Source organism: Adiantum capillus-veneris, chromosome 9, assembly GCF_014529385.1.
Source record: "Adiantum capillus-veneris isolate H3 chromosome 9, ASM1452938v2, whole genome shotgun sequence".
Taxonomy (NCBI): domain Eukaryota; kingdom Viridiplantae; phylum Streptophyta; class Polypodiopsida; order Polypodiales; family Pteridaceae; genus Adiantum; species Adiantum capillus-veneris.
The window spans coordinates 26,984,947-27,012,328 of NC_140939.1; the positions used below are offsets into that span (position 1 = coordinate 26,984,947).

Here is a 27,382-nt window from a genome sequence, read left to right on the forward strand (position 1 = left end):
ATTATGGGACATGGCAACCAACAAGGCTAGAACCCAAATCCAACGAGAGTGATTTAAAGTTGAGTTGAGCTAACCACCTTACCATAAGGCCACTTGTGTCCCGATATTGGACCTTTACAATTTTAAACTTGGGGAGTCCAGGGTCCCATTAGAGGGGGCGGTTTTTTATTGCCCCTTTACCCTATCACTTGTTAAAATTTAGAGGTAAGCTACCTTGTAAATTTTGTAGGTGGGCTTACACAGCATAGGCCGTTCTATCGGTCGTTCGACTACTAGCTTTGCAGCAGCATCCCAAGACAAATGTGGAGGTTTCAAGGCCTCGTCAGGCAGCAGGCTGCTCTCGCTAATGGGGCTGTCGGAAAGTAGGCACAGAGAGAGAGAGAGAGAGAGAGAGAGAGAGAGAGAGAGAGATTTGACGGTGGTGGGGCTGCTCGTTGCAGGAGGTGGATCAGCTTGTACGAACAAATGAAGATGATGGATAAGTTAGCTGAAGAAAGTGGCCGGCTCCGCTTCACAGGGTTGGTATGCTCGTGCAGATGTCTTCACATCATTTGAGAGATTTGATACATGCTTTTTAGCACATTTTTTGGGATGCCATGAGTGGCATTATCAAAAGGAAAATAAAGTAACTTTTGTTTGTGTATCATCCTTGGTATTGTTTGGGTCGACCAAATTTTCTCGATCATGCCCTCTCCTCGTCTAAAGACACAGGCCATTTCTTGGAGCCCTGTCTCCTTATATCTAGACAGGAAGCCTGAGAAAACATCCTGGAATCTATGAAAGGGGAGTATTAGATCAACGTTGCATAGAAACAACTCCACTTGGGATTGCCTTGTCCGGCTCCTTGATTGGTTTTCTATACGATAGACCTGTGCTTACTCTCGGCACGTCAGACACTTATTTTAGACACGTTCCACTTGGCGTGAGTATTCTTTTGGCATGTGGATGCTTGCTTGGCATTCTCCTATATATTGGTTCTTGGTGGTTTCTTAGCCTTGCCTCTCTTTGGTGGAGCTTCTACCCTGCTTCTCCTTTGGCTTATGACTCCTAACCGCTTCAGTTCGGATGCTCCTATGCAACCTTACTCCGCCGGAGACCTCATGGACGATTCTTGCTTTGGTCATGTTGCACTGGTCCGTTATTGGTTCGACATGGCGTAGAATTCTATGACTGAAACCTCTGACCATATCTCCGATCCAGACAAGGGTAGGGAGAAAGAGAGCATGGGACTCTGCCTGCTACCTAGAAGAGAGCATGCCTTTTGTGCACGCTGTAAAATGTATGGCTATCCAGACTTGGGCAGGCTGCATTTTATAATGCATTGCTACAGAGTCCAGACAGACTGTCACAGAGTATAGAAGCTATATAATGGCTACTTACAGAGGATCGTTACTGTTTACCACTGGTTACTGTTTACCAAAGGATCGTGTAGGCACTAGGGAGTGTTCCCATTGTCTAACATGCCTAGGTAGTATCTACATATGAAGCACTTCTTATAAATGTCTGAACTTATCATCAAGTGACATTTAGCCAGCTTTTTACCACGTCGTGGGTGCCTTCTATGCCTTGAATTATTCGACCCAGGTCTCCTACGGTGTAAAGGTGACCCAAGGGGTCACTAGTCCTCCCAACCTCCAGTACCCTATGGGCAGCCGGCCCATCAATACTCTCTTCCCCTAGCATTTCCTCATCAGCCCCATTGGCATTTTTTATCAGCACCATCGGCTATCACCCTCATGTGTAATGTGTAGCGGAGGTGAATCATGGTGAATGCTCAGGATGAGTGATCAGTGCGTACTCGAGGTACCTTTTATTGAAGGGGAGAGAGAGCCCCCCTTAACTTAATGAGAGATTGTGCAATGACCAAAACAAAAGAGAGTGGAAACTGTGAGTGAAAGTGTTGTGTGTGTGTGTGTGTGAGAGAGAGAGAGAGAGAGAGAGAGAGAGAGAGAGAGAGGGAAGATCGACACCAGATGGGGTCCCAAACCCCCCTCCAAGGGCCCCCCTCTCTATTGCTAGAGAGGTATTTGTTTTAGATTGCACAAAGTCTGGTACAATGGTTGTAAATGCTGAGATGCTTGACGAAGATGACGAGGCTAATGGTTTGAAATGTGGAAACGCTAGTGATGCTTGAGGGTTGAAAACTGAATCGTTGGACTTAGGCTGAAATCTGTACTTGCTGTGACGACGACGGCGACGGCGACGACGATGCTTGTTAGAGGTGCTTGTGCGGTGAGGCTATGGCTTAATGCAAAAGTGCTGATGATGCCGATGATGATGGGCTGAATATGGTGAGGGTAGGGCTCAATGATGGCTGAAAAATGCTGATGCTGCTGGCTGAAAACGCTGATGCAAGGCTGTTGAAACGCTCGTACTACTGGTCCTTGAGAGGCTTTGCTTCTCTGATCCTCCGCTTGACTCAGGTGTCCCAAGGGTTGCATTTATACCTGCCAGAAGCTGGGTCGAGCAAGCTGCCAATAAACCCCACGATTTGGGAATTTGAAGAGTCACTATTAATAAAATGTTTTGTAAGAGGTGCTTCAAGCGCAGTTGGGAAAATGATTCCATGCGGTGAAAATGCTATGTTTGGTGTTGGGTACTGATGCTAAATGCTAATGGGTTGTGCAATGAGAGGGTATGTAGCTACTCTTAAGTGCTTGGACATGCACGTCTTGCATACAGACTCCCAAGGTTGCCAGAACACTTCCCAGGCTCTCCTAAACCCTAGAAATAGGTACAGCTTGTCCACATGCACATAGGGTTACATGTGCACGTGTCATCCCCCCCCCTTTTCAAGGTGAGGTACTGGTATTGAGCTGTATGGCTTCCATATAGTCCGCCAACAACTCTTGGGAGTCTGCGAAGAACTCTTTGCCGACACACTCTGTTGCGTAGGTCCCTCGATACTTGAACTTCAAGAAGGTCTGCAATGCTTGCTTCTCTGGGCCGTGCCGACAACGATGCAGAATAATCTGCTTCGCTCCATGTCTTCAACTTCGTCTACAATCTCGGGTTCCTCTTCAAGAATCTCCTCTGGGGGATTTTCCTGAAAGCACTTCAAACACAAGATCATAGACACAGGTGTTACTTGTCGAGTGAGTCAAAAAAGACTATGCTTCCTAAACGATTGTGGATGGAATGCAGAAGAATAATATGATTTAATGTCACATCTTTTAACAAGTAAATGCCAAAATTGCGATCGAAACTTGACTTTTCAACCTAAAACTATCAACTGTGGCAGTACCAATGCTTGATGGACAAACATGCGAGTGCTTTTGCTGTGGCTGTGACCTGCCAAGGAATGAGCATGCAAAAATGATTGACATGACTGACAATGATGAAAGTTCCGGCTTTAGGCGACTCTTGTTTATCCGGTATGCAACAATTTAAGTGCATGTCACTGTGCATGTGTTGGAGTTGGCTTTGATAGGCAGAAGGGGATACTTCTATCTTCAGAACAACTTCTTGTTTGATCATCCGACTTCCTTGGTTGAGGTTTAGAGGTGGAGCATGTGGTGCCAGACCCTTAACCAACAATGACGAGAGTTCAAGGAGGCCTTGGTCGAGTGTGGACTTCTCCTTTCTCCATGTTCTCTCATTTCCCGACGATACTGTGGCCTACGGACTTGGTCACTTCTTTGCCCTCCTGTGAGCTTGTCAGCACTAGTTGTGGGACATTTTATGATCTCTTGTGAGCTTGTCAGCGCTAGTTTTGGGACAACTTTGCAACCTATTAGGGGCAGTTTTCTTCATAATCGATAGTAGATTTGTCGAGATCCTTTGGATGACGGGTTTGCAGGTAGTATCAACAGTTAGTGAGGAGCTCTAACCTTGGGGGCAATCCTTCGGGTACAGATCTAGCCACGGCTGGCTAGTATTGTAGGTTCTTCTCTTTCAGTTTTTTGCCCAACTTTTTGGCATGTTACAGATTAACCCTAGCGTTTCTCACAGGCTTGTTCCTCGAGCCGTTCCCTTTACTCTCCCTTTGAGTATCATGTTGTGTATTGGATATTGATTGCACAATTTTGATGTGGGATATTTTCTTTTCAACACAAGTGCAAAGGACAATTTTGATGAAGATTTTAAGGAAGCAAGTTACAATAGTGGGAGTATATGTGCTTTTCCGAGTTTGTATGCAGTTTGGCATATTGTATTAGATTGTATTTACTGGTTTGATCTTGGTAGATGCAGAGAGTGAGGGACATTTGGTTTGATCTGAGGGAGTTTGCTTGAGTAGCTAGGTACTTTTTGGACTTGAACGACTTCTTTGGCAAACACGATCCTCAGGTGATGACCTTTCAGGTCTTCCTTTTCGTAGGAGTCTGAGTTTACGGATGGTGTGATTCTCTTTGAGTCTCGAGTTTGGTGAGATTGAGGTTTTGCTATTCAGATACAAAGGAAGCATGGTTGCTCCCAGTTGTTTTATATTTCTTTCTGGTGGTACGCATTCTCTTTGCCTAGGGTTGAGCGGGAGGGGGGACTTCCTGTCTTGGGGGGGAGTTCTCAGCTTTAGCTCCGAAGCTTTCAATGACAGTGTTTGCTCTGTTCTGACATGGGGTTGAGTCGGTTATTACCTCAGAATGTACTTTAGAGGATACTTCTTCAAAGAGGGGAGACAATGTTCTCCCAGATTTGGTTCCAGGTTCCATAGTTATATTATCATCCTTTGTAAGGATTCTAGGTACTAATCCTTTATTAAGTACTTAAACTCATGATTAAGACTTAAGAAACTGAACTGAACTCAAAGAAAGACTCAGAAGACTCTGTGTTTGATTGATTGATTGATTGATTGATTGCTTGAAACTGAGTACAATAGACTCCTTATATAGGAGACGAAGAGACACAAATGAAAAGACACGTGTTCTGGTGAAGAGACATGACTTTATATGTAAAGACACATCCTTTCGGCGAAGAGCTGCAACCATTGGGCGAAGAGTCGCACCCGTAGAGCGAAGGGGTGTGACCAGTCATCGAAGGAGTGTGGCTTTTGGCGAAGAGGCACGTCTCTTGGGCGAAGGGGTGTGACCATCCAAGCTCAGGGGTCCTCCTTTGCATGGCACTTCGCGGATCTGCAACTAGGAGTAGATGTATTGCTGTTAACATAGTCACATCGTGACATTCCCTCCCTCTTTAAATAAAACCCAGGGTAGTTGTAGAAACTCCGAGAGAAGGAATTGTATTGTTGTTGTGCTTCTGCATCCAAAGCTCTTTCTGTCAAGTCCCATGTCATGGCACTATTATTGACCATGACTATTTTGCCAAACTGAAAACTAATCATATTTTCAACTTGATAAGTGCCTTTGTCAAAGTTATTTGTAACTCTGAGCTTTGTCCAATAAAAGATTGGATCTGTATCTGCTTCGAGTGAAATTATTCATAAACTGACTTGAGTTTTCTGTTGAGTGATGACCGTTGGTTGGAAATCTGTGAGGTATTCCATTAGCTTATCTAGAACAATAAAATCCTCTTGAAGGGATGTCCTAGACTGAGGCAGAGTAGTATTTGGAGGTACATCCATCTGTAAAGGTTTATCTGTGAAACAAGTTGTGTCCAAATATTCAATTGCAGTAACTGAAGTCGTGCTACAAGATTCTGTATCTGTTTTATTCTTTGTATCATTGAAGGTAAGAATTAGTATCTTCAAGTTTGAAGAAATCATTCACCACAGCATCAGTTATCTCATCAGAAACAAAGACTTCATTCTGGAAGGGCGGTGACAAGGCTTTTGTTTTTGCCTGGACCACAACCAAAGAAGTTGTGTGCGTTTGGGATGCCACACATGAACCAAAATCTCTTGAATCTTCAGCTTTATCAGCGGGTATTAAGGCTTCCAGAGTAGGAGGAGCATGACATGGCTTGCAGGGGGAACTTGTCCAACGTTGCGGCGTTCACGACCGAGTACTTGACTAGGGTCGGAAATATGTGCCACTATGTGAGCCCACTTCGAAGAGGTTGAATGCTCTTCAAGGGGAGATCTTCTGAAAGCTTCATGTTGCTGCTTTTGCTGATGATCATTTTGAGGTTGAGGCTTGTTATAGCAGTCATGCTGCAAAGAATGTTGCTTCTGAGCACGTTGTTGCTCAAGCAAAGTGAGTTTGTGTTGGGTTGTCTCTGAAGAAACATGCTGAGGGTGAAACATAGATTGCTGAGAAATCGTCGAAAACTGTTTGATACCAAAAGGTTGTTGCAATTGTTGCCGGAGAGCCTCCAATTTCACTGTAAGTGAGGAGATGTCTTGTTCCAAGGCGGCTACCCGCTGCTTCCACAATGAGAGGCGAGAGTCCATACTTGAGCATGAACCGTTGATGAAAAGGAAGGCTTTGCTCGGACGCCAATGAAAGGGGTTCCTTCTTGTTGAGGGGAATGAAAACTGTTCACCACAGAGGGGGCTGAAAAAGCATGTAGTACTCAAGCATTAGAAAGGGAGATTGATAACCATCACTCCTGGGAGGTAAAAGTGGCAAAGAAGAAGATCATTCGGTGCTGAAAATTGAAGTATTTTGCTGTTGTAATTTCTGGACAGCCATGCAAATCCGCCTTTGAGAGCACACAGCGAGCCCACATGATGCGCAAGGAGAGGAGGGGGGGGGGGGGGGGCTGGCTGGTGATGAGGCGCACCCAAGGAAGGGATGGGGGGTTGGTTTCTTGCGCGCAACCCAAGGGGGGGGGGGGGGGGGGGGGGGGGGGGGGGGGGACTGATATGCTCGCGCGTCAAAGAGGGGGGCTGAAAAAAAAAAATATTATTTTTTTCCGTTTTTTGAGGTAGGAGAGGGTGCCCAATGGTTAGGTTTTAAAAAAAAAAGTCCAGGGTCACTTTTTTTTAAAGAAAAAGGTAATTTCCATGTGAAAGGGCATGTTTTAAAAGATGTGTCCTTTCAAAGGGGTGCATCACTTGGAGAGGCTCCGAGAGGGTAAAAGGGACATGGGGGGGCTAGTTTGAGTACCTCCACGCGTCACGCGGGATAGGGCACCGCCATCACTGCCATGTCGAACCTTCGAGACTTTAAGAGAGCATCTTGCATTGCACCAGTGTTGCCCGAAAGTGGTAATTTAACACGTGTGGGGGGAAAAGAGGTAAAAGTCTTGGGGATTTCATTCGTTCTCCTTCTTCCATATAACACACGTGCGGGTTATCGAGGGAGGTACGGTGAGCGAAGAGGCTAAGTGGTTTGCATAACCCACGGGAGGAGGATAAAAATTTGCTCTGATACCACTGTAAGGATTCTAGGTACTAATCTTTTATTAAGTACTTAAACTCATGATTAAGACTTAAGAAACTGAACTGAACTCAAAGAAAGACTCAGAAGACTCTGTGTTTGATTGATTGATTGACTGCTTGAAACTGAGTACAATAGGCTCCTTATATAGGAGACGAAGAGACACAAATGAAAAGACATGTCTCCTGGTGAAGAGACATGACTTTATATGTAAAGACACATCCTTTCGGCGAAGAGCTGCAACCATTAGGCGAAGAGTTGCACCCATAGAGCGAAGGGGTGTGACCAGTCGTCGAAGGAGTGTGGCTTTTGGTGAAGAGGCACGTCTCTTGGGCTAAGGGGTGTGACCATCCAAGCGCAGGGGTCCTCCTTGGCATGGCACTTCGCGTATCTGCAACTAGGAGTAGATGTATTGCTGTTAACATAGTCACAATTGTGACATCCTTCCTTTCGGATTCACCTCCCTTTGGTTATCTAGTTACACAGGCAGAGACTGTTGGATAGTTATGACAATTGTCCATGGTTCGGGTGTTCTTTAGAGGGGGATGTAGAGCCAACTTGGAAGTCAGTTTTCGCAGACTACTTCCTTTCAGTACCAGTGGTTCCATGTGCAACGGACAAGGTTGACAGTCTAGTTGGTGGCTTTTTAGAGCACCTTGTTCTTCTCTTGTAGAGCTTGGTTGCAGGGTCTCTTGATCTTGCTGTGTTAGCTGCAGTCTAAGTATTGATGTGTGTTCCTTGCTGGATGATTATTCCCGATTCACTTTGAGAGTGGGGTTATATTCTCTCTGGTGATGTTCTAGAAAGATAAAGATCAATAGCAATTTTCAATCTGAGTTCCGATGAAGTTCCTTCAGATGTAGTTTGCAATTCATCATTCTATATGGTGGTTGGTGCCATTCTTTGTTTTCGTCATTAGACAGTTGATTTCTCAATAGCTTTGATTGTCCCATTCTTTGGACTTCCCGTAGCTTGGAGATTCTGGCATGTGGTATATGACCAGAGATGTAGATTTCGGATTCTTTCCTCGAGAGTGGAGCACTTTAGAGTTGGGAAACGATTCGGATACCAATAGTTTATGCCTTCACCCTCAGTTTTGATGCGTTCTCTTGGAGTGGTCAACAACAATACTTTCTGCAGATGCTGGTTGTGCGACTTGTGAGTCGGTTGGCTTGAAGAGATTTTTGATAGAGCTGGATTCACTTTCAGTAGACAGCATTTTACTTCTCGGACGTCTTTCGGGGGTAGCAGTCGGATCGTATTTGCTGTAGGATACTTTTCTACTGTGGAGCCTTGTTGCAGATATCCTCGTCCACGAAACCCTCTCTTTACAATTGCAAATTGCTCACTCTAGCTTCCTCGGGAGCGAGGACTGTTTTGTGGCTGTGCCCGGCCAGTGTGAGGTAGGTTTCTCATGTCGGGTAGTATTTAGCCATGTTTAGCTCGGGCTTTGGTCTTTGTTACATGGCCACCAGGCTCCTGCAAGCTGGGGGAACTTTTCCCTAGCCTTGCCATATTTTCTCCCTAGCCCTTCTGGGCTTCTGGTGTTAGGTGCAGCGGAAGTGAATGTTGAACTTTGCTCAAGATGAGTGCTCGGAACTGTGCTCAAGGGTTCCTTTACTTATGGAAGGGAGAGCCTTCCGTTCCTTTAATGAGAGAGTGCAAATGATCACAAACAAAGTGAATGACACTGTGAATGAAGGTGCTGAGACTGAGAGATAGAGAGAGAAGAATACAACACCAGAATGTTGTCAAACCCTCCTCCAAGGGCCCCACTCTCTATGGCGAGAGAGGTCTATGCTATTGATCGCACAATCCTCGTACAATGGTCTAAATGCAATGGACTTGATGACGACGACGACAACGACGATGAGACGGGCTGAAAACTGAAAACGCTATGGGCTGAAATCTGCAAATCTTGTATTTGCTGATTTCCGACGCTATGTCGGTAACGACGACGCGACGACGATGCACTGAAAACGCAGATGCTGAAATCTGCGGGCAGCGGGCTGAATCTGCAAACGTTGGCTGATCTGACCGTGCGACGAGGTTTTGCTGCGGAAAGGTGAGATCTGCGAGGTTTGGGGGCTGCTGTACGGAGTCTGACTGCTGAAAACTGAAAACGCTTAGCAGGTTCTGTCGCCGGGAATCTGCAAAACGTTGAAGGTAATCTACAAGTTGCAGAAACGCTAGGCCGATCTGTTGTGTGCTGCAAAAACACTAGGGAGTCTGCTGCAATCTGCTAACGCCAAGCTGATCTGCAATTGCTGAAACGCTAGGCTTCTTGATGGCTGAAAAAACGCTAAGTTTTTCCGTCGGGGGTCTTGCTGAGAAGGTGCACTGCCAGATAGTGAGTCTCTGCTGCCTCTTCTGCGAGAAAGTGCTAGCGCTAGCTTTCTTGTATATTTCCTTAGCCAAATTTGACATGTACTGTCTGCGAATAGACTCACAAGGTGCCAGAACACTTCCTAAGCTAACTGAACCCTTGTCATGAAGTGGCTTGTCCACATGCAGATAGGGTTAGATGTGCACATGATATCTCCTCCTTTTAAAGTGAGGTACTGGTACCAAACTGTATGGCGTCGAGGGAGATCGCCAACAATGTCTCGAATCTTGGGAAGGACTCTTCGCCGGCCCACTGTGATGCGTGGGTGGTGCGATACTTGAACTTCATAAAGGTTTGCAACGCTTGCTTCTTTGGGCCGCGCCGAAAGCGACACAAAGTCATCTGAGGCTGTTTCAATGGTCCAACTTTGTCTATGGACGTAGGTCCACCTTCTTCAAGAATCTCCGAGGAGGAAAATTCCTGAAACCACTTCCAACACAAAATCATGAACATACCCATTCCATGTAGAGTGATTGGAAAATTACTATTCTTTTGGAAAATTGTGCATGCAATGCAGATGAACAAAGTGACGGAGTGTCAAACTGTTCACCAAATACACGCAAACAGTGAGTTCGAATCTTGACTTTCTTATCTAAATCTATCAACTGTGGCAAATCACAATGAAAATGCTAATGCTTGATGGAAAAATTTTCTTGTGCTCTTTCAGATACTGTGTCATGCCAAGGAAGAAACATGGAATGTGAATTCCTTGAATGCAAACTGTTCTTCTTTTCAAGAGAGTCTCGCATACATCCGTGCTCATCCATGAGTGAATCATGTGCATCGTACAATACGGCATGCTTGTGGAAAGGGAACACGTAAAGATGGTGACGAAAATACAAGAAACCTTCACGAATGAAACACTCGAATAATGCGTGCTGACTAATCATACGAACACATAATACTTCCTGAGAGGGTTTTTTGGACCTTGACGCGAGAGCCAAGATCAGTTCTGCGTGATTGATCGAATCTGCAATGAGGTTAGCTTCACTAGAAAAAGCACCAACTAAACCCATCATCCTTGTGAACAATCACAATTTTATCATGCAAATCATCATGCTTATGAATAATCACATCTGTATCATGCAAATCATGTGTGTAGTGCTTTGGAGAAGACAAGACTGAGAGAGTCTCCTTCTCCTGATTCTTTTCAAGCTTCGTCTGCACATAAAAAATGAGAGATGAAGAATGAACAACTTCTCCCACGAATGACAATGGGGGAGTCACTTTTGGCATTGAAAGTGAAAGTATTGGTTGCCCAATCAATGAGAGGGTTATGCTCACGAAACCATCGAATGCTTAAAAGCATATCACATCATGAGAGAGGAGATACTATAAATTTTCTGCGGAAGGACACTTGTTGAACCGTGAATAACACATCAAGGCACTCGCGTGTAATGAGAGAGTCCATACCGGGAGCGAAGCTCGACACCTCGAAAGGAGATGTCTTGCTAACCTCCAAGCGGGCTCTTTCGACAATAAGTCACTTATCACATCATGCATACTTGCCTGGATCAAACAATATGACAAAACGTTGACCCTTCACATGACCATAACACTTAATGAGAGACTCATCAATGGGAGGATCATGAGAAACTTGGGTCATGCTAGTGTTCTCATTTATGGCATTAACAAAGGATGTGGTATCTGTGGGTTCTTTAGATTCGTTAGATTCAATCTTAGGACATGTTTTCTTTATATGACCCTTGATGTGACAATGATAACGTCGACCTTCCCTAGAATAAATGACTTGTTCTTCTGACGTGATATCCCCTCCTAAAATTCCTTGTGCTGCTTTTTCATATGGAGTTAGCTTAGGTTTAGCAATTGTGTTAGCTTTACCGTTAGATTCATTGTGTGAGTTCTTTTTCGAGAGACTAGAGGAAGATTGGTTAGAAGAGTTACCATTCTTACCGTTCTGAGGAGTCTGAGAGGTACTTTGAAAAGTCTTGGTCTCCTTTGGCTTTCCTTTATTGTGCTTCATCTCCTGCGTGAGAGCAATCGCTACTGCCTTGTTGAGATCTACGGGGTCGAGGACTTCGACATCAAACCTGATATAGTCGTCCAACCCGAAAATGAAAGCCTCCTTGTGCTCATCATCCGATTTGCGTAATTGAGTGCCGAGCTACAAAACATGATTAGAGGTAAATATAACAGGCAAACCATTTTGCTTGAGAGTGCGCCAATCGTCCTTCAATCGTGCTAGGTACTGAGGTGGCATAAACCGCGCCTTGAGCTTGTCTTGGAAGTCGGCCCAATTGAAGGAAAGGGGCACGTCTTCATCGGCTTCCACTAGGTGCGTGGCCAACTGTGTTTCTTGCCATGCGTGGTACCAATTAATGGCATCACCAGCAAGGTTCATGGCTGCCGTCAAAACCTTGCTATTCCCTGTCTTCTTAGTTGTCGCAAAATAAGCATTAAATTGATGCAACCAAGAATGAATAACACTAGCATCTATCTTTCCGTCATACTTACTGAACGTGATCTGTGTGACGGGGTTGTTGGAGTTCGAGTCTCTGCTGAACTGCCAAAATCTTTGACCGGCTTGGGTTTCGAGGTAAGTACTTGTAGGACCAACTCTTGCATGTGTTGGTCTCTCTGCGCCTCACGCTCTAACTCCAAGGCTGCTCATCTTTCTTTGGACGCCAAGCGCTCTTGCTCACGCTCACACTCAAAGGCTAACCGTCGTTCGTCGCGCTCGCGCTCCAAGGTAGCGCGTTGCGTCTCTTGTTGTAGCATCAGCATCATCGACTTTGACCAAAGGCTCCATCGGATTTGGTGCAAACCGTGGCGTAGATGGGGAAGGGGGAGGGTCAGAAAAACCTCCTGGTGGGGAAAATTCTTCTTCGCCACTTCCATGCTCATCACCTCCATGCAAAGTATCCATTCCGCTTCGAGTGATGACCTTACATTGAAGTCTTAGGTTCTTAAGTTCACGAGAAACTTGGGTTCTTGCAGTTCTTGGGTTCTTGAGGGTCTTGAGTTCTTGAGGTTCTTCTTAAGTTTGCAATCTGTGTTAGAGAAGGATTTTCTCTTACCCGAGCTCTTCTCTTTCTTGTAGGCGCACCCCTTAGCGGCCTTGCGCTCACACCAAGGTTGCTTTTTCCCACCTCACATCGATTGGCCGGCCGCTAAGTACATGGTCCGCTCTCAATGAGTGAAAAGAGAAACAAGGGGAGGCTGGACAAGCCCTTCTTTCTTGGGTTTCCTGTCACTCTTCAAAAACACGATTAGGAATCGACACGCCCAAGTGGACTTGGCCGCAACAAGCAAAAGAAAATTCTTTTGGTTCTTTCCTTGAGTGATACAGAACACTGCCAAAGCTTTGATACCAATTAGGTGTAGCGGAAGTGAATGTTGAACTTTGCTCAAGATGAGTGCTCCGAACTGTGCTCAAGGGTTCCTTTTACTTACGGAAGGGAGAGCCTTCCGTTCCTTTAATGAGAGAGTGCAAATGATCACAAACAAAGTGAATGACACTGTGAATGAAGGTGCTGAGACTGAGAGATAGAGAGAGAAGAATACGACACCAGAATGTTGTCAAACCCTCCTCCAAGGGCCCCACTCTCTATGACGAGAGAGGTCTATGCTATTGATTGCACAATTCTCGTACAATGGTCTAAATGCAATGGACTTGCCGACTACGTCGACGACGAGACGGGCTGAAAACTGAAAATGCTAGGGGCTGAAATCTGCAAATTTTGCATCTGCTGAATTTTGACTCTCTGTCGGTAACGACGACGCGACGACGATGCACTGAAAACGCAGATGCTGAAATCTGCGAATAGTGGGCTGAATCTGCAAACGCTGGCTGATCTGACCGTGCGGCGAGGTTCTGCTGCGGAAAGGTGAGATCTGCGAGGTTTGGGGGTTGCGGTACGGAGTGTGACTCCTGAAAACTGAAAACGCTGATGCACTAGATGGTTCTGTCGACGGGAATCTGCAAAACGTTGAAGGTAATCTGCAAGTTGCAAAAACACTAGGCCTATCTGTTGTGTGCTGCAAAAACGCTAGGGAGTCTGTTGCAATCTGCTAACGGCAAGCTAATCTGCTGTCACGTGACACATCCCAACCCTATGTGTTCGTGGACAAGCTACACCACAACAGGGTTCAGTCAGTTCAATCAAGTCTAGATTAGCAATGATCTGGCACTTTTGTGAGTCTATTCGTAGACCGTGCATGCCCAGTCACTTAGCATAGATGCATATCCTCCGGTTGCACACAGCATGATCATCGGAATTCCCATCAGAATCCATTAGCATCAGTTAGGGGGATTTTCCAGTGCATTTAGCCTATTTTCCTATTTATTGGTATTTTCACTTATTATTTTTAAGTGACTTTCCAACAAAAGTAGGTAAGGCAATTTTGCTAAGTTAATATATAAGCAAACCCAAGTTAGCACTTTTTGGCAGAAGAGGCAGCAGGAGCTTCCCGCTCAACAGGCAACTTCTCAGCAGCACCTCAGAACCTTGGCGTTTTTGGACTCCCAACCTTGCCATACCCCAGATCTCCCTAGCGCTTTCCTTCTCTAGCAGCAGAGCCATCACCCAGGTGTTTTCCCGCGACTTAGCGTTTTGCTAATGCCAGCCTTGCTAAATTTCCCAACGTTTTCAGCAATCTACTAACGCTAGCAGATCTGCAAATCAAGCATACCAGCGTTTTTGGATTTCAGATGCAGAACTGCCTGGCGTTTTTGGCCAGCAGCAAGGAACCTCAACGATTTTGATTCTTAGCCATACCGCATCAGATACACATAGTTTTCAACCTCAGACACCGTAGCAGATCAGCCCCCAAGTTGGTTGCAGATGTCTCCCCATTTTCAGCCATAAAAACGCAGTCAAAACAGTCATTTTCAGCCACCGAAACAGCCCCGAAAATCAGCGATTAGAAGATCACAGATTTCAGCCATCAAGTCGTCGTCGTCACCATCGTCATCGTCATCGGCATAGTCCCAGTGCATCAGTCCATTGCATACGCATTGTACACCTTTGTGCAATCAAAGTAGACCACTCTCGCCGACGAGAGTGGGGCCTTTGGAGGAGGGTTTTATAACCTCTCGGTGTCGTATCTCTTCTCTCTCCTTCTCTCAGTCTCATTCACTTGCACGCACAATATCCACTCACTTTGTTCGTGATCATAGCACTCTCCATAAGACAGAAAGCTCTCTCTTTCCCTAAGAACTAAAAGGAACCTTGAGCAATAAAGATCACTAATCTTGAGAAAATACAACATTCATTCCGTTGCACCTTACATCTGCAATCTGCAAAACTCTAGGCTTCTTGATGGCTGAAAAAACGCTAAGTTGTTCCGTCGGGGGTCTTGTTGAGAAGGTGCACTGCCAGACACTGAGTCTCTGCTGCCTCTTCTGCCAGAAAGTGCTAGCGCTAGCTTTCTTATATATTTCCTTAGCCAAATTGCCCTACCCAGTTTCCCAACAAAGTCACTTAATAATAATAAGTGAAAAATGGCTAAAATAGGGAAAGTGGGTTCTATGCACTGTAAAATGCTCCTGATGGGTACTGACAGTAATCTGATGATCATGTTGTGTGCAACCAAAGGGAATGCAACTACTCTAAGTGTCTGGACATGCACGGTCTGCGAACAGACCCACAACTGTGCCAGAACACCTCCTAAGCTAATTGAACCCTTGTCATACAGGGTCGTGAGGGCTGGCTGATACTTGGCCGACCAGCTTGCCTGGTGGTATATAGGAGGGGGCAAGGTACCTAGGGGAAGCAATTGTGCACAAGCCTTTAGGGTGCAGGGGGCCCTTCTGGGGCAGCCCTAGGGTGTCGCCATGGACAGAGAAAGGGCAGCTAGGTTGGCATTTTTCAACATGGCAGTCCATCGTTTTTGCCATTTGGGATTCACCAGCATGAGAACAACGCATTGATGGTGATGATGGGCAACAAACCAGCCTTACGTTTCCGCCGCATGACATCCTCGTGTGTTCCACCTCAAGCTTAGGCAGAGCATCTCCACGATGGTGCGAGCTTAAGAGAATAGAGATAGTCAGCCACCTAGAGGGCAGCCATGCAATGGCTAGCCTTGAGTTTTGCCGATCTCTCTCTCTAGATCTGGGTTGGTGTCAGGAGGAGGAGCACTTTAGGGTTGGGTGCCCATGAGGAGACTGTGTTAGTGGTCTCGTGTGCAGTAGCAGTTGGCAGTGTCAATAGCAGTCTCAGTTGTGTGTACCTCGGGTCTATCCAGTTGGCCTATGAGTTCTATGCCGGACCACCCTTGGTCACTTGTATGAGCAGATTGTTATCAGCATGGAGAGCCTTTCCTAGATCTCTCTCTCTCTCTCTCTCTCTCTCTCTCTCTCTCTCACATTCTGAGATGTCTTGTCTATTTCTACCTCAATGATCTCTCTTCTCCATAGGTGCCTTGTTCATGTGTTTGGCATTGGAGGTGTTCTAGATCGGAGTGGAGGTGTCCACCGGATCACTAGCCAATTGTTGTCTTCATAGCATCTTTCGTTGCCACCTTTGACAGATGGCACGTGTGCGTTGCGCTTGAGCCACGTGGACAAAGTATTGCTACATGTGAGCATCAATCTTAGTCAGCTTAGGATCTAGCTTGGCATTTTGTGAGCCTCTATAGGAACATGCATGATCATGCAGGTCATCGTTGCATTACCCTCACTTGCACAATACAACCACTTAAGCATATATGCATATGAACAGGCATTTAATTCATTTATTAATAAGTGACTTTGACATGACATTTATAAAAAGTAGGTAGGGCAAATGGCTAAGATCCTATATAAGAGAGCCCTTGGCTCACCATTCCAGCATCAGATCAAAACCGAGTACCCGCAAGGGCATCAACACCCACAACACCTCAACACCTAGCGTTTCCATCGCCAACACCCCAACATCATCAACAGATTAGCATCAATTCAGCCCATAGTCCAATGTTTCAACATCCAGCATGTAGTACCATCAAGCCTGAAAGGATGTTTTTGCGAAGAATCTTCGGTACTTAGTATTCAGCCTCATGTTTTTCAGCATATAGCATCAGCGTTTTCAGCCTATAGCATCGTATCAGCCCTATCATTTGCAGATCCTTAGCGTCAGCATCAGCTCCAACCTAGCGTTTTTGCATGAAGTATCAACATTAAGTACTCAGCATCAACATTCAACATTTAGCCGTTGTATCAGCATTTGTGCAAGTAATCAAAGCAAGTACTTGCTTTGGCAACAGACTAAGCGGGCCGTTGAGGGTTGTTGGGACCCGACGTGCGGTGTCGTCTGTGTGTGTGTGTGTGTGCGCCTTTTCTCATTGTTCTCAGCTCTCTCAATTAAAGTAACCTTATGTTTGTGCGAAGTACTAGATCTAAGCTATAATCCTTAAACCCTTGCGTTGCACTTGACACATTTGGACTGAGCTGTTGCGTACTTTTGTAGTCAGTGGGATTCTTCAGCCAGCTCATTCAAGGCAGCGAAGCAGCGTCGATGCATCTTTCTTCACACATGGGCGAGCTCGTCAATTCTTTTCAGTCGGGATCTTGCCCACATCACATGGCATTATGCACACCCCCTCTCCCCCTAGTGGTTCATTTTACACTCATCGTTCAGACCACCTTGATATTTACACGGCCTACACATTGTTACCTCGCTCTTGTGCTTCCTTTGGGTAATAGGCCATTGAGCATCTCTAGATGTCTTTTATGTACACAGAATACAACCCTTTTTCTTGCCAAAAGAGAGAGAGAGAGAGAGAGAGAGAGAGAGAGAGAGAGAGAGAGAGAGAGAGAGAGAGAGAGAGAGAGAGAGAGAGAGAGAGATGATGAAATGTTATATTAACGTCTTCAAAAGGCCAAAATGACCTATGAGACCAATTTGATACAAAATAGTGAATCTGATACCATGTCTGGGTACAAAAAAAATACTACTACTACTAGAATCCATCCTCATCTGCACTTTGGATGTCGGGAGAGTATGGCTCGAATCCTCTACTGTAGTCTCCGTCGATGCTGTGTAGCCGGTCGCCAGCCTGAGAAAATCACTAGCCTACGGCCGTAGAAGAATGCCAAGAGATATGAAGTAGCTCTGGATGGAACTCTAATAAGCTTCTACAACGTAGACCGTTGAGTCTGGCTTTCCTTGTTATGGAGGACATTTTCAATGCAGACTGCTTAGTCTAGCTTTTGGACTTTTGATGGATTCAGCCGTTTGGCTACACTGGGTTGCGGCTCCTTCCTCTTTTCTCTAGCGTGTGATTACAAACACCATGTATTTTTTTGTTGGCATTATACTGGGTGTGACTTTTACAAGCCTATTGACACTTATTTTACAACTGGTGGGTTCATCTCAAGAGTGGTTTTCGTGCTAAGCTAGAGGTCTATCTATTGGAGCAATACCTCTCCTCTACAAAGGCGGAGCACACCAATTTTTTGCATTGACTGTGACGACATCTCACTATGAAGATCCCTCAGTAGCTGGGATTTCCTAGACTGCGGCTACGCTTGTGGAGTATTGTCCTTTAGTGGACATCGCCACAGACATCTTCAATGTGTTTTGACTAATGGTGGTGTAATGTGTAGCGGAAGTGGTTTATGGTGATAATTCTAGATGAGTGTTGAGTGTGTACTTGAGATTCCTTTTACAGAATGAGAGTTCCTTTTACTTCATGAGATATGTCCAAAGACTAGAGAGAGAAGAAAGAATGATATTGTGAGTGAAGGTTTGGTGAGTGAAAGAGAGAGAAAGAAGACTAACACCGGATGGGGTCCCAACCCCCCTCCAAGGGCCACCTTCTCTATCGCTGTATTTGCTTTAGATTGCACAAATACTGATACAATGGATCTAGATGTTGAGATGCTGATGAGAATCAGGATCTTGCTGTATGTCACGTGACACATCTAACCTTATGTGCACGTGGACAAGCTACTTCACGACATGGGTTCAGTTCAGTCAGTTAGGCTAGCTTAGGAAGTGATCTGGCACTTTTGTGAGTCTGTTCGCAGACCGTGCATGTCCAGACACTGAAGATGCATATCCTCTGGTTGCACACAGCATGATCATCAGCATTACCATCAGATCCATCAGGAGCATTTTCCAGTGCATAGAACCTATTATCCCTATTTTTGACATTTTTCACTTATTTATTAAGTGACTTTTGTTGGGAAACTGGGTAGGGCAAATTCAGTGAGTTAATGTATAAGGAAACCCTAGCGCTAGCATTTCTGGCAGGAGGAAGGAGAGCAACAGGCACCCAGTGCAGCAGGCCCTCTGGAGCACCTTCTCAAGCAAGATTACCCCAAGGAACCCCTGGCGTTTTCAGCCCAGAAACCTTACCGTTTTCAGCATGGGAACCCAGCGTTTTTCAGCCATCAACAACATCGTTTTTCAGCATTGAACCACAGCGTTTCTAGCCCCTGCATGGTAGCGTTTTTGTAGCCAGCACATCAGCGTTTTCAAGGACAGCAAGACAGCGTTTTGGACAGCATTAAACCAGCGTTTTTCAGCCAAGATTTGCAGCAGATTAGGCAATCTACATCAGTGTTTTTCTCAGCCCTAAAGCAGCGTTTTCAGCAAGGCATCAAGTACACGGGACAGCCTCAACTTGGTGCAGCAGGAACCGACTCACAGCATTCAGTTTTCAGCCTTAGCATCGTCGACTTCAATGTAGCATCACTTGAATTTGCATCAGCATTTGTACCAGATTTGTGCAATCAATAGCATAGACTTCTCTCGCCACCGAGAGAAGGGCCTTTGGAGGAGGGCTTGAATTTCATTTCATAAAGTCATATAGCAGAATACTGTCAGCTCTCAGTATCCTTGAAGCTCAAAGAGACATCAGTGACTCTAGTATTCTAAAAATTTGAGGCATTTGTTGACAAAGGAGCGGAGTAACTCCCCTCTTGTGCAACCCACTGCACTTGATCTCCGGCCAAGTTGAATTCGGGGTTCCATTTGAAGTAGACTATGCGAAACCAAAAGCTTCAAAATAAAGGTTCACAATCTGAGGAGTGTCTGCTAGGTCCTCCTCCTCCATCCACTTCGCAGCCAATGCAGGATAGTTCTTGAATTTAACCAAGAACCGCCTTCTTACTTTACCCTTATTCTTTGTGTCCTTATGTGCCAAAATCTGTTCAGGAACAAGGATCTCCTTGTTTTCTTCCACTTTGGGTTGCTCATCAGGCTCCCCATCTTCGGGCACATCACCTTTAAAAGGTTTCAAGAGTCTCACATGAAATGCATTGTGAATCCTCCAAGTGTCTGGCAGTTTCAGTCGAAAGGAGATATCATTGATCTTTTCAGAGATCTGGAAAGGTCCGTAGTATGGCATACTAAGCTTTGGAAAAAGCCTCTCCTTTCCCTTTTTCTTTCTCAGGCATGCCTTCTCAAAACGTAAGAGCACCCAATCATCCTCCTTCAATTTCAAATCGCGACGATGGCGATCCACTGCCTTTTTCTATCTTTCCTGAGATTTCTGTAAACCCTCGTGGACCTTGGTAAAAGCCGTGTCTAAGTCGCACGTATACTCATCAGCTTCAAAAATCTTGTCTTTTGTGCTTAGGAAGGGTGGAACCTTCGTAGCACCTTCAACAATCTTAAGTGGCGCCTTCCCCGTCGAAGAGTGTATCGTGTTGTTGTAGGCAAATTCCACCAAAGATAGATACTTTTCCCATTGAGTCTTCTGATCCGAGATATAAGACTTCAATAAATCTAAAACCACTGAATTGGCAATCTTAGATTGCCCGTCAGTCTGCGGGTGGAACGATGACGAGAACTGCAACCGCATGCCAATGTTCTCCCAAATTGCCTTCCAAAACAAACTCGTAAATTTGGGGTCCCTGACGGAGACAATCGTCTCGGGCATGCCATGTAATCTGAAATCTGGGCCACAAACAGTCTCGCTAAGTGATCCGGCTTGACTGTTTTCTTCACTGGAATGAAATGAGCATGCTTGCTAAATCTGTCAATAATAGTCCAGATACCATCGTGACCACTCTGTGTTCTCGGGAGATCAAAAATGAAATCCATTGCAATACTTTCCCAGGGGCGGGTGGGTATGGGCAAAGGCTGTAACAATCCCTGTGCTTTATGCCTGTCAAACTTGACCTTCTGGCATACCAAGCACCTGTGCACAAACTCGTCCACATCCTTCTTGAGTCTCGGCCAAAAGAAGTATCTCTCTACCCCTTTCATTGTGGTAGCAATGCGGTGGTGACCCGTAAATGGTGGACAGTGGCATTCAGTCATATAACCTTTTCTCTCAACGGCTGTGTAACGCACAACATGGTTTTCCTCATCAAGTAGCCATATCGAATGGAATATCCTGCTACTATTTCCCCATCCCGTATCCGTGTGAAAACGTCTGCAAAATCTGCATCCGTGGCATACTGATCGACCATATCCTCGAAGCTCCTATGATGTATCGCGGAAATAGCCAGAACCAACGTCTTCCGAGACAAAGCATTTGCCACCAAATTCTTCTGTCCCTGAACATGGACAATCTGGAAATGAAACTGTGACAAGATGTTTGCCCACCGCATCTGCTTTTCCGAGTGTATCTGTAGTAGGAAAAGTTCACTTTTCTTCGCATTAATCACTAACTTGTGATCTCGTAATGCTTGAAAGACCTGAAGCAGATGATCTCTATGTTCTGCCTCATTCTTGGAGAAAACAATGATATCGTCAAAGAGAGTGCCAACAAATAGCCTGTACTCGAAAATTCCTTTCCATCATCCAATTAAATGTCGTAGGAGCATTGGTTAGGCCAAAAGGCATCACCAAAAACTCAAATAACCCAAAAGTCGTCCGAAAGGCTTTCTTGTAGACGTCTTTCGGCGCGATTGTGATCTGATGATATCCACTGTTCAAATCAATCTTGCTAAAACACGAGTATCCCTGTAATCTGTATAGTATATCATTGATCCTAGGAATCGGAAATCGGTTCTTGATGATGATTTTGTTGAGAGCTCTATAATCGATGCACATTCTCCAAGATCCGTCTTTCTTCAAAACCAACAACATTGGAGAGGAATACGGTGAAAAACTAGGCCGGACAAGACCCTTTTCCAAGAGGTCTTTCACTTGGTTCATAATCTCTTCGTTCTGTGCTCGGCTCACATGATAAGGTGGCCGGTTCGGTGGTGTGCTTCCAGGAATCAGATGAATGCTATGATCTTCAGGACGAGCAGGTGGTAACTCGCCTGGCAGGCCCTCTGAGAAGCAATCGGCATGAGAGTGGAGAAAATCTTGGCGTTCTTTATCAAGTTCAGACATATTTGTCCTATCCTCATCACTCAACTCTTTCAAAAAGATCAAGTAAACAGACAGACTGGATTTCATTAACTTTGAAATGGCCGAAGTCGATACAACAGGGACAGACTCGCCCTTAAGTTTAATGTCAAGTACAATGGTTCTGCCCTTCTCTGTGGTCAATGTCACTTTCCTCGCCCGATAGTTGACCACGGCATTGTTCTTGTGGTACCAGGGAATTCCCAAGAGGACATCACAACCTTCCAAAGGCATTATGTAAAAGTCTTCATGCCCCAAATTCCCCTGACAATGCAACCGAAGTTTGCCAATGACAGGTGTAATGGCTACGTCCCTGTCGGGTGCCGCTAGAACTGCCTGCGCAAGTGGTCCCATCCGATGGGGAATGATCTCAAGCCGCGCCGCCAATTCCGATGAAATGAAGTCGGCCTTGGCTCTTCCATCAAAGAAGATCAGGGCATCTAGGTCTTTCACTTTGCCCCAAGATCGACAAAGTTCTGTACTCTCGTCCAACGTGCTGGCATAGGTACCCACGCAATCTGGAACCATTCCTATTTTCATCTTGCCTTTTCTTCCACATTCCTCAGCTGCTCTCGAACTCTCAGGCCTCTCGTCGTCCTTGTCGTTCTATTCTTTCTGTGCCTTTTTAGGGCACTTCGCGGAGATATGTCCAGTTTCCCCGCATCCAAAGCACTTCCCTTCCCTGATGTAGCGAGCTCTCTCCTGAGGAGTGAGCTTGGGTCGTGCATCCTTCTTTTCTGAATTGCTCTTCCTCTTTCTACTTTCATTTGTCGAAGTCTGTTCGGCTCTTTGCGTCATGATCTTATCGGTGGGGTAGGTCAGACTGCCAGAGTGAATGGCAAAACCCCGTTTCGCATGACTCATCAACTCTTGAATGGAAGCTGACTTTTGTTTCAAGCAATGGTCTCGGATCTCTGTAGGTAGACCCAAGGTAAATCGCTCAATCTGTTCCTTGAACGAGATCTTCTTAAATGAAGAGGCGGGTAGAAAAGAGCTCCAGAATCTCTCGCAATAAGCATCCACTGTATGCTTCTTGGTCATTCGAAGATGGTTCCAAGCAGTTTGTATATCGCCTTCATACTCTCAAGTCAGCCATGAAGAAATAAAAAGCCTTTTGAATTTTAGCCATTTAGAAGCGTGGACCATTAAGTTCAAGCATTCCCCTTAAAGTAAGAGGCAGCTCTCCGAATCTTAAGAGGGCTCTGAGTAACGCCCTCCCGCGTAAGCAATGCCAAACTGCTGTACAAAAGATAAAGCCTTCAAAGCATCTCTATAACCAGAAAACGTGTCAAATTTAATTGACTGTCCACCTTCCTTAAACTCTCGTACTTTCTTGCTTTTTTCTTCTAGAAAGTCATACTGGTTGGCTTTGTAAAAATTATTCTTCTTTGCGTAAAAGTTACTGTCATCAGAGTCCAAGTTGTCTGTAGATGAGTCCTCTGTAGAACTGTCAATCACGAGGCGAGATTTAGACTTCTTTGCCTTTTTCTTGCCCTTTCCGAAGCGTTGCTTCTCGCTGCGCTTTTTGCCTTTTCTGTCTTCTTCGCTCGAATTAGATGAGCTAGAAGAACTGTCAGAAGAAGAAGAAGAAGAAGAAGAAGAAGAACTGGGTACTCCTTCAAATCGAACACGCTTCTTCTGATTTCTTGCCTTTTCAAAAGTAGACCGACGACCCAAATAACCCGAGAAGTCAGTGCCTTTCTTTTGCTTTTTGTCGTGCTTTTTAACTTTGTTCAGCGCGTCAAAAAGCTGAGCAATTCGTGCATCAACCACCTCTTCTAATTCTTTCTCTGTATACTTCTTAGGAGTAGGAGGTTTCTTGAGAGCGGGTTTTCAGGGTGGTTTTGTGGTCTTCTGCCACTGTATGTGCACCTCCTTAAAAGAAGTCTTGCTCATATATTTTGCCAATTTTGGGTCCTTGGCAAAATTAAGCATCATGTTTGTTGCATCGCCGATCAATTGTCGACGCTCCATCTCTTGACGCTCCGCCTGAGTAGGCCGAGGCGGGCCATACTCCTCGCTTGAATCTTCGTTGTGATCCCTTCCCGCATCTTCGGATGCAGAGGGAGTCGACTGATCTTTGCTTGAAGCCATAGGTGCCGCGGAAAAAAGATTTAGGGATCGGATTTCTCGTAGAAGAGAAATCGGCCGTGCTCTAATACCACTGTAACAGACTTGGACACTCCAAGTCAAGAATCCACTATGACACCACAAATAATCACTTCAAACAGTTCACAGTTCACAATTGATTTGACACTGCCCCGGCGGAGTTCCGTGCCTAGAGATATTGGCCCCAAAGACTGGCGCCCCTTTTGGTATTTCTTTTTATATTAATCCGTGTTCAAAGTACAAGAGTGCGGGTAGGCACTCACACTCGAACTCTGCATCCAGATGCCCTGAGTTGTGAGGCCCTGCCTGCTTATTTAAAGAATACAAGGGATGCCCAAAAAGCAGAGCCCCAAAAGCTTTAAAAATCAAAAGCTGTAAATTTCTTAAAAGCTCTCTCTCACAAGCGCTCTTGAGCCCCCAAAATAAAGCAAAGGAGTTCTTTCTCTTTCTTAAGCTTTCAATAAAATAAAGCAATCCCAAAAACTGCCAGTGTAAGTTTACGTAGCCAAAAAGCAGCCAGCGCTAGCGTAAAAAAAACGATGCCGTACAACTCTGCCACATACAGCCCTGTCCGTACGCTGCCTTTCGCCATCTGCGGGCCTGTCTGTACGGTGCACTGCCACGTGTCACTGCTGCAGTGGGCATTTCAGCCAGCAGCCCTAACCAGAGTGTGCCGTGGGCAGCCACGTCAGCAATCCAGCGGGGGGAAAAGTCCTGTGCAAGAGGGTGTGTGTGAGTACTGGGCAGCCACGTCAGAGAGTTGTGACATCGGCCATAGCAAATCAGCCCATAGCCTCGTCGAGCTTGTAGATCCCACTCAACATCTCTAGCGTATTCAGTTTTCAGTCCTTAGCCTCGCAAATCCAAGCATCATTAGCAAGATTCCATCAGCATCTCGACATCTAGGACCATTGTATCAGCACTTGTGCAATCTAAAGCAAATATTGGGGGTTTGGGACCCCATCTAGTGTCAGTATCTCTCTCTCTATACCACTCCCAGAACCCTCATTCATTGTATCATTCTCTCCTCTCTATAGTCTTTGCACATCTCTCACGAAGTAAAAGCCATCTGCTCACCGCTGCCTGCATATGTGCCAAAAGCATAACTCTAGCATGTATAAGATATTCAACAACTAATCCATCATGGTCTTGTGCCTTACCTATACTTAGTCGATCCATAGCATGATGTACGATACTCTTCGTGAAGATTGTAGAGGGTGAGAGCAAGACTTTGGTGGATCTGGTATAGGAGGCTGCCCTTTTACTGTGTAAAGATCAGCTGCGTACTGGCCCCATGCATCAAGAGAATTGATCTGTACTTGGGTATTGTGCTCTTGGAGTAGTCTTGACTCTCCAAGCCTCGCTAAGATCTCTTCTCGGAGTAGTCTCGACTCTCCAAGCCTCACTAAGATCTTTTCTTGGAGTAGTCTCCAAGTCTCCAAGCGTCTTTGTGAAGACTGTAGAGGGTCATGAGGTGAGAGCAAGACTTTGAAGTTTGGCAGATCTGGTATAGGAGGCTGCCTTTTTATTGTGTAAAGATCAGCTGCATACTGGCCCCATGTATCAAGGGAATTGATCTATACTTGTGTATTGTGCTCTTGGAGTAGTCTCCAAGCGTCACTGAAATATTTCTCTAAAATATCTGGTAGAATGCCCTGTCCGGCTAGGCTTCAAAAGCTCGTTTCTTTTCACTAATAGGCATCTGAAACTAAATTATTTCTGCCTTTGTGTGGTGGATAAAGAGGCAACCTCCCTTTGAAGCAACCTCTTGTATCTTTGCACTCATCATCGCACCAGCTGTATTGGGCCAGAGGTTTCCTATAGGTTGGGTATGTGGAGAGGCTGTCACAACTGAAGTGCGTAGAGCCTGGTATAACTGATGAGTAAGGTACCTGGGGATCACCATCATGTATGGAGCAAAATATGTTTGCTGTGTACACCCCATCTGGCTAGATGAGTAGCACAACAGTTCGTGATATAAATTTGCTCAATATACGATGTGAAGAATTAATAAAGCTCCTTTTGACTTCCGTTTCTTTTGCAGATACAACGATACGGGTTTTCATATCAACAATGTGTTTCATGAAGGATCTGTCATGTGTCATAGGAACTTGATTCTTAGCTGGACCCCCAGAACTTTCAAAGAAATCACCCCGGAAAGGTGCATTATGACACTCTGTATTCACTTGTCTGAACAAAAGTCACCTGATTGGTATCATTTGAATTATTGATCACTATTTTTTGGCTTGGAATGGTCCTCGACAATGTACATACTCCTTAAAGTATCGACAAAGATCATTCTTCGTTTAGAATCATATGAGCAATTTTTGTGTTTACACCTACAGCTTTGGTTTTCAATTTTCCAATCACATTTAATTATTGACTCTCAAATATAGTGGATGAAGCATGCTGTCACGTGAGAAGGTGAAACTAAAAGTTTCTTTGATATACAGAGTGAGTGTTTTGATTGCTTGGGCTGACGTCAAACTTAGAAGGAAAGGGTTGAAACTTTTTTGGTACTTGCTTTAGCTTGCTTATAAGAGTGAGCGCTAAAAGTGTCTAGTCTTAGAAGGAAGATTGTCTCCTTGCGTGATGCAACAATTTGATGAGCTATAATGAACTTCAGGATAAATCACTAGGAGCGTGCAAAGACGATGATCAAGTGTTTACTTCTTTTGAATGCTAAATGCCTCAAAGAAATACCAAAAAACATGAAAGGACGAGTTTTTCAGGACACTATCGAAGTTTGATTACACCCTTAGACGTGTAAAAGAGCCATAATGTCACAAAGTGGTGACGTGGCAGTAGACCCCAGACAAGCGCCGAGCGACAGGCTGACGTGGCAGGTTGTATGGATTGCCGTACGGATTTCCGGATTTTGCGGTGCAAAACGTGGAACTGCTGACGTGTGTTGGAATTAGGGTTGCAGAGAAATGCACACAGCTTGGAGAAGACGAAGGAAGCTCAGGGCACACAATTGAGAGCGTGTTACTTAGTGTGCAATGGAAAGATAGATAGCCATAGAGTGATGGGTGTATATACAATGCACGGGGGAAAAAACCTCCTAAAGAGGGAAAAAATGCCCTAGCGGTCCTACTGTGTTCACACACATCACTACCACATGTATATGGTAACAAATCCCCCTTGGAGTGATGCGGTGAATGAGAGCTGGCACATGAGTAAAGGGAGTGCCATGTCCTAAGGACATGATCAATCCACAAAGGGGAGTAAGCCCAAAGCTTTGCGGAAAGCTTCGAGCTTCTCATGAGACAATGCCTTTGCGAAAGATCTGTAAAGTTGTCCTGTGTTGGCACATAAGCCAAGCTGATCTCTCCTGCTGAGAGCCTCTCCCTGACATAGTGGTAATGCACCTCGATGTGCTTTGTTCCTCGCAACTGCCAATGTGCTCTGACTGT

The 27,382-nt window shown here is 45.3% G+C and overlaps 1 protein-coding gene across 1 annotated transcript in view; it reads left to right on the forward strand.

Annotated features, from left to right (window-relative positions):
• Window positions 1-206: 206 nt before the first annotated feature.
• LOC147450264 (uncharacterized) overlaps window positions 207-27,382 on the forward strand; it is a 112,397-nt gene continuing 85,221 nt past the window's right edge. The window contains exons 1-3 of the mRNA XM_086519541.1: window positions 207-362; window positions 441-518; window positions 26,011-26,127. Coding sequence (XP_086375667.1) covers window positions 301-362; window positions 441-518; window positions 26,011-26,127 — 257 coding nt within the window. The 5' untranslated portion in view covers window positions 207-300. The remainder of the gene's footprint in view (window positions 363-440; window positions 519-26,010; window positions 26,128-27,382) is intronic.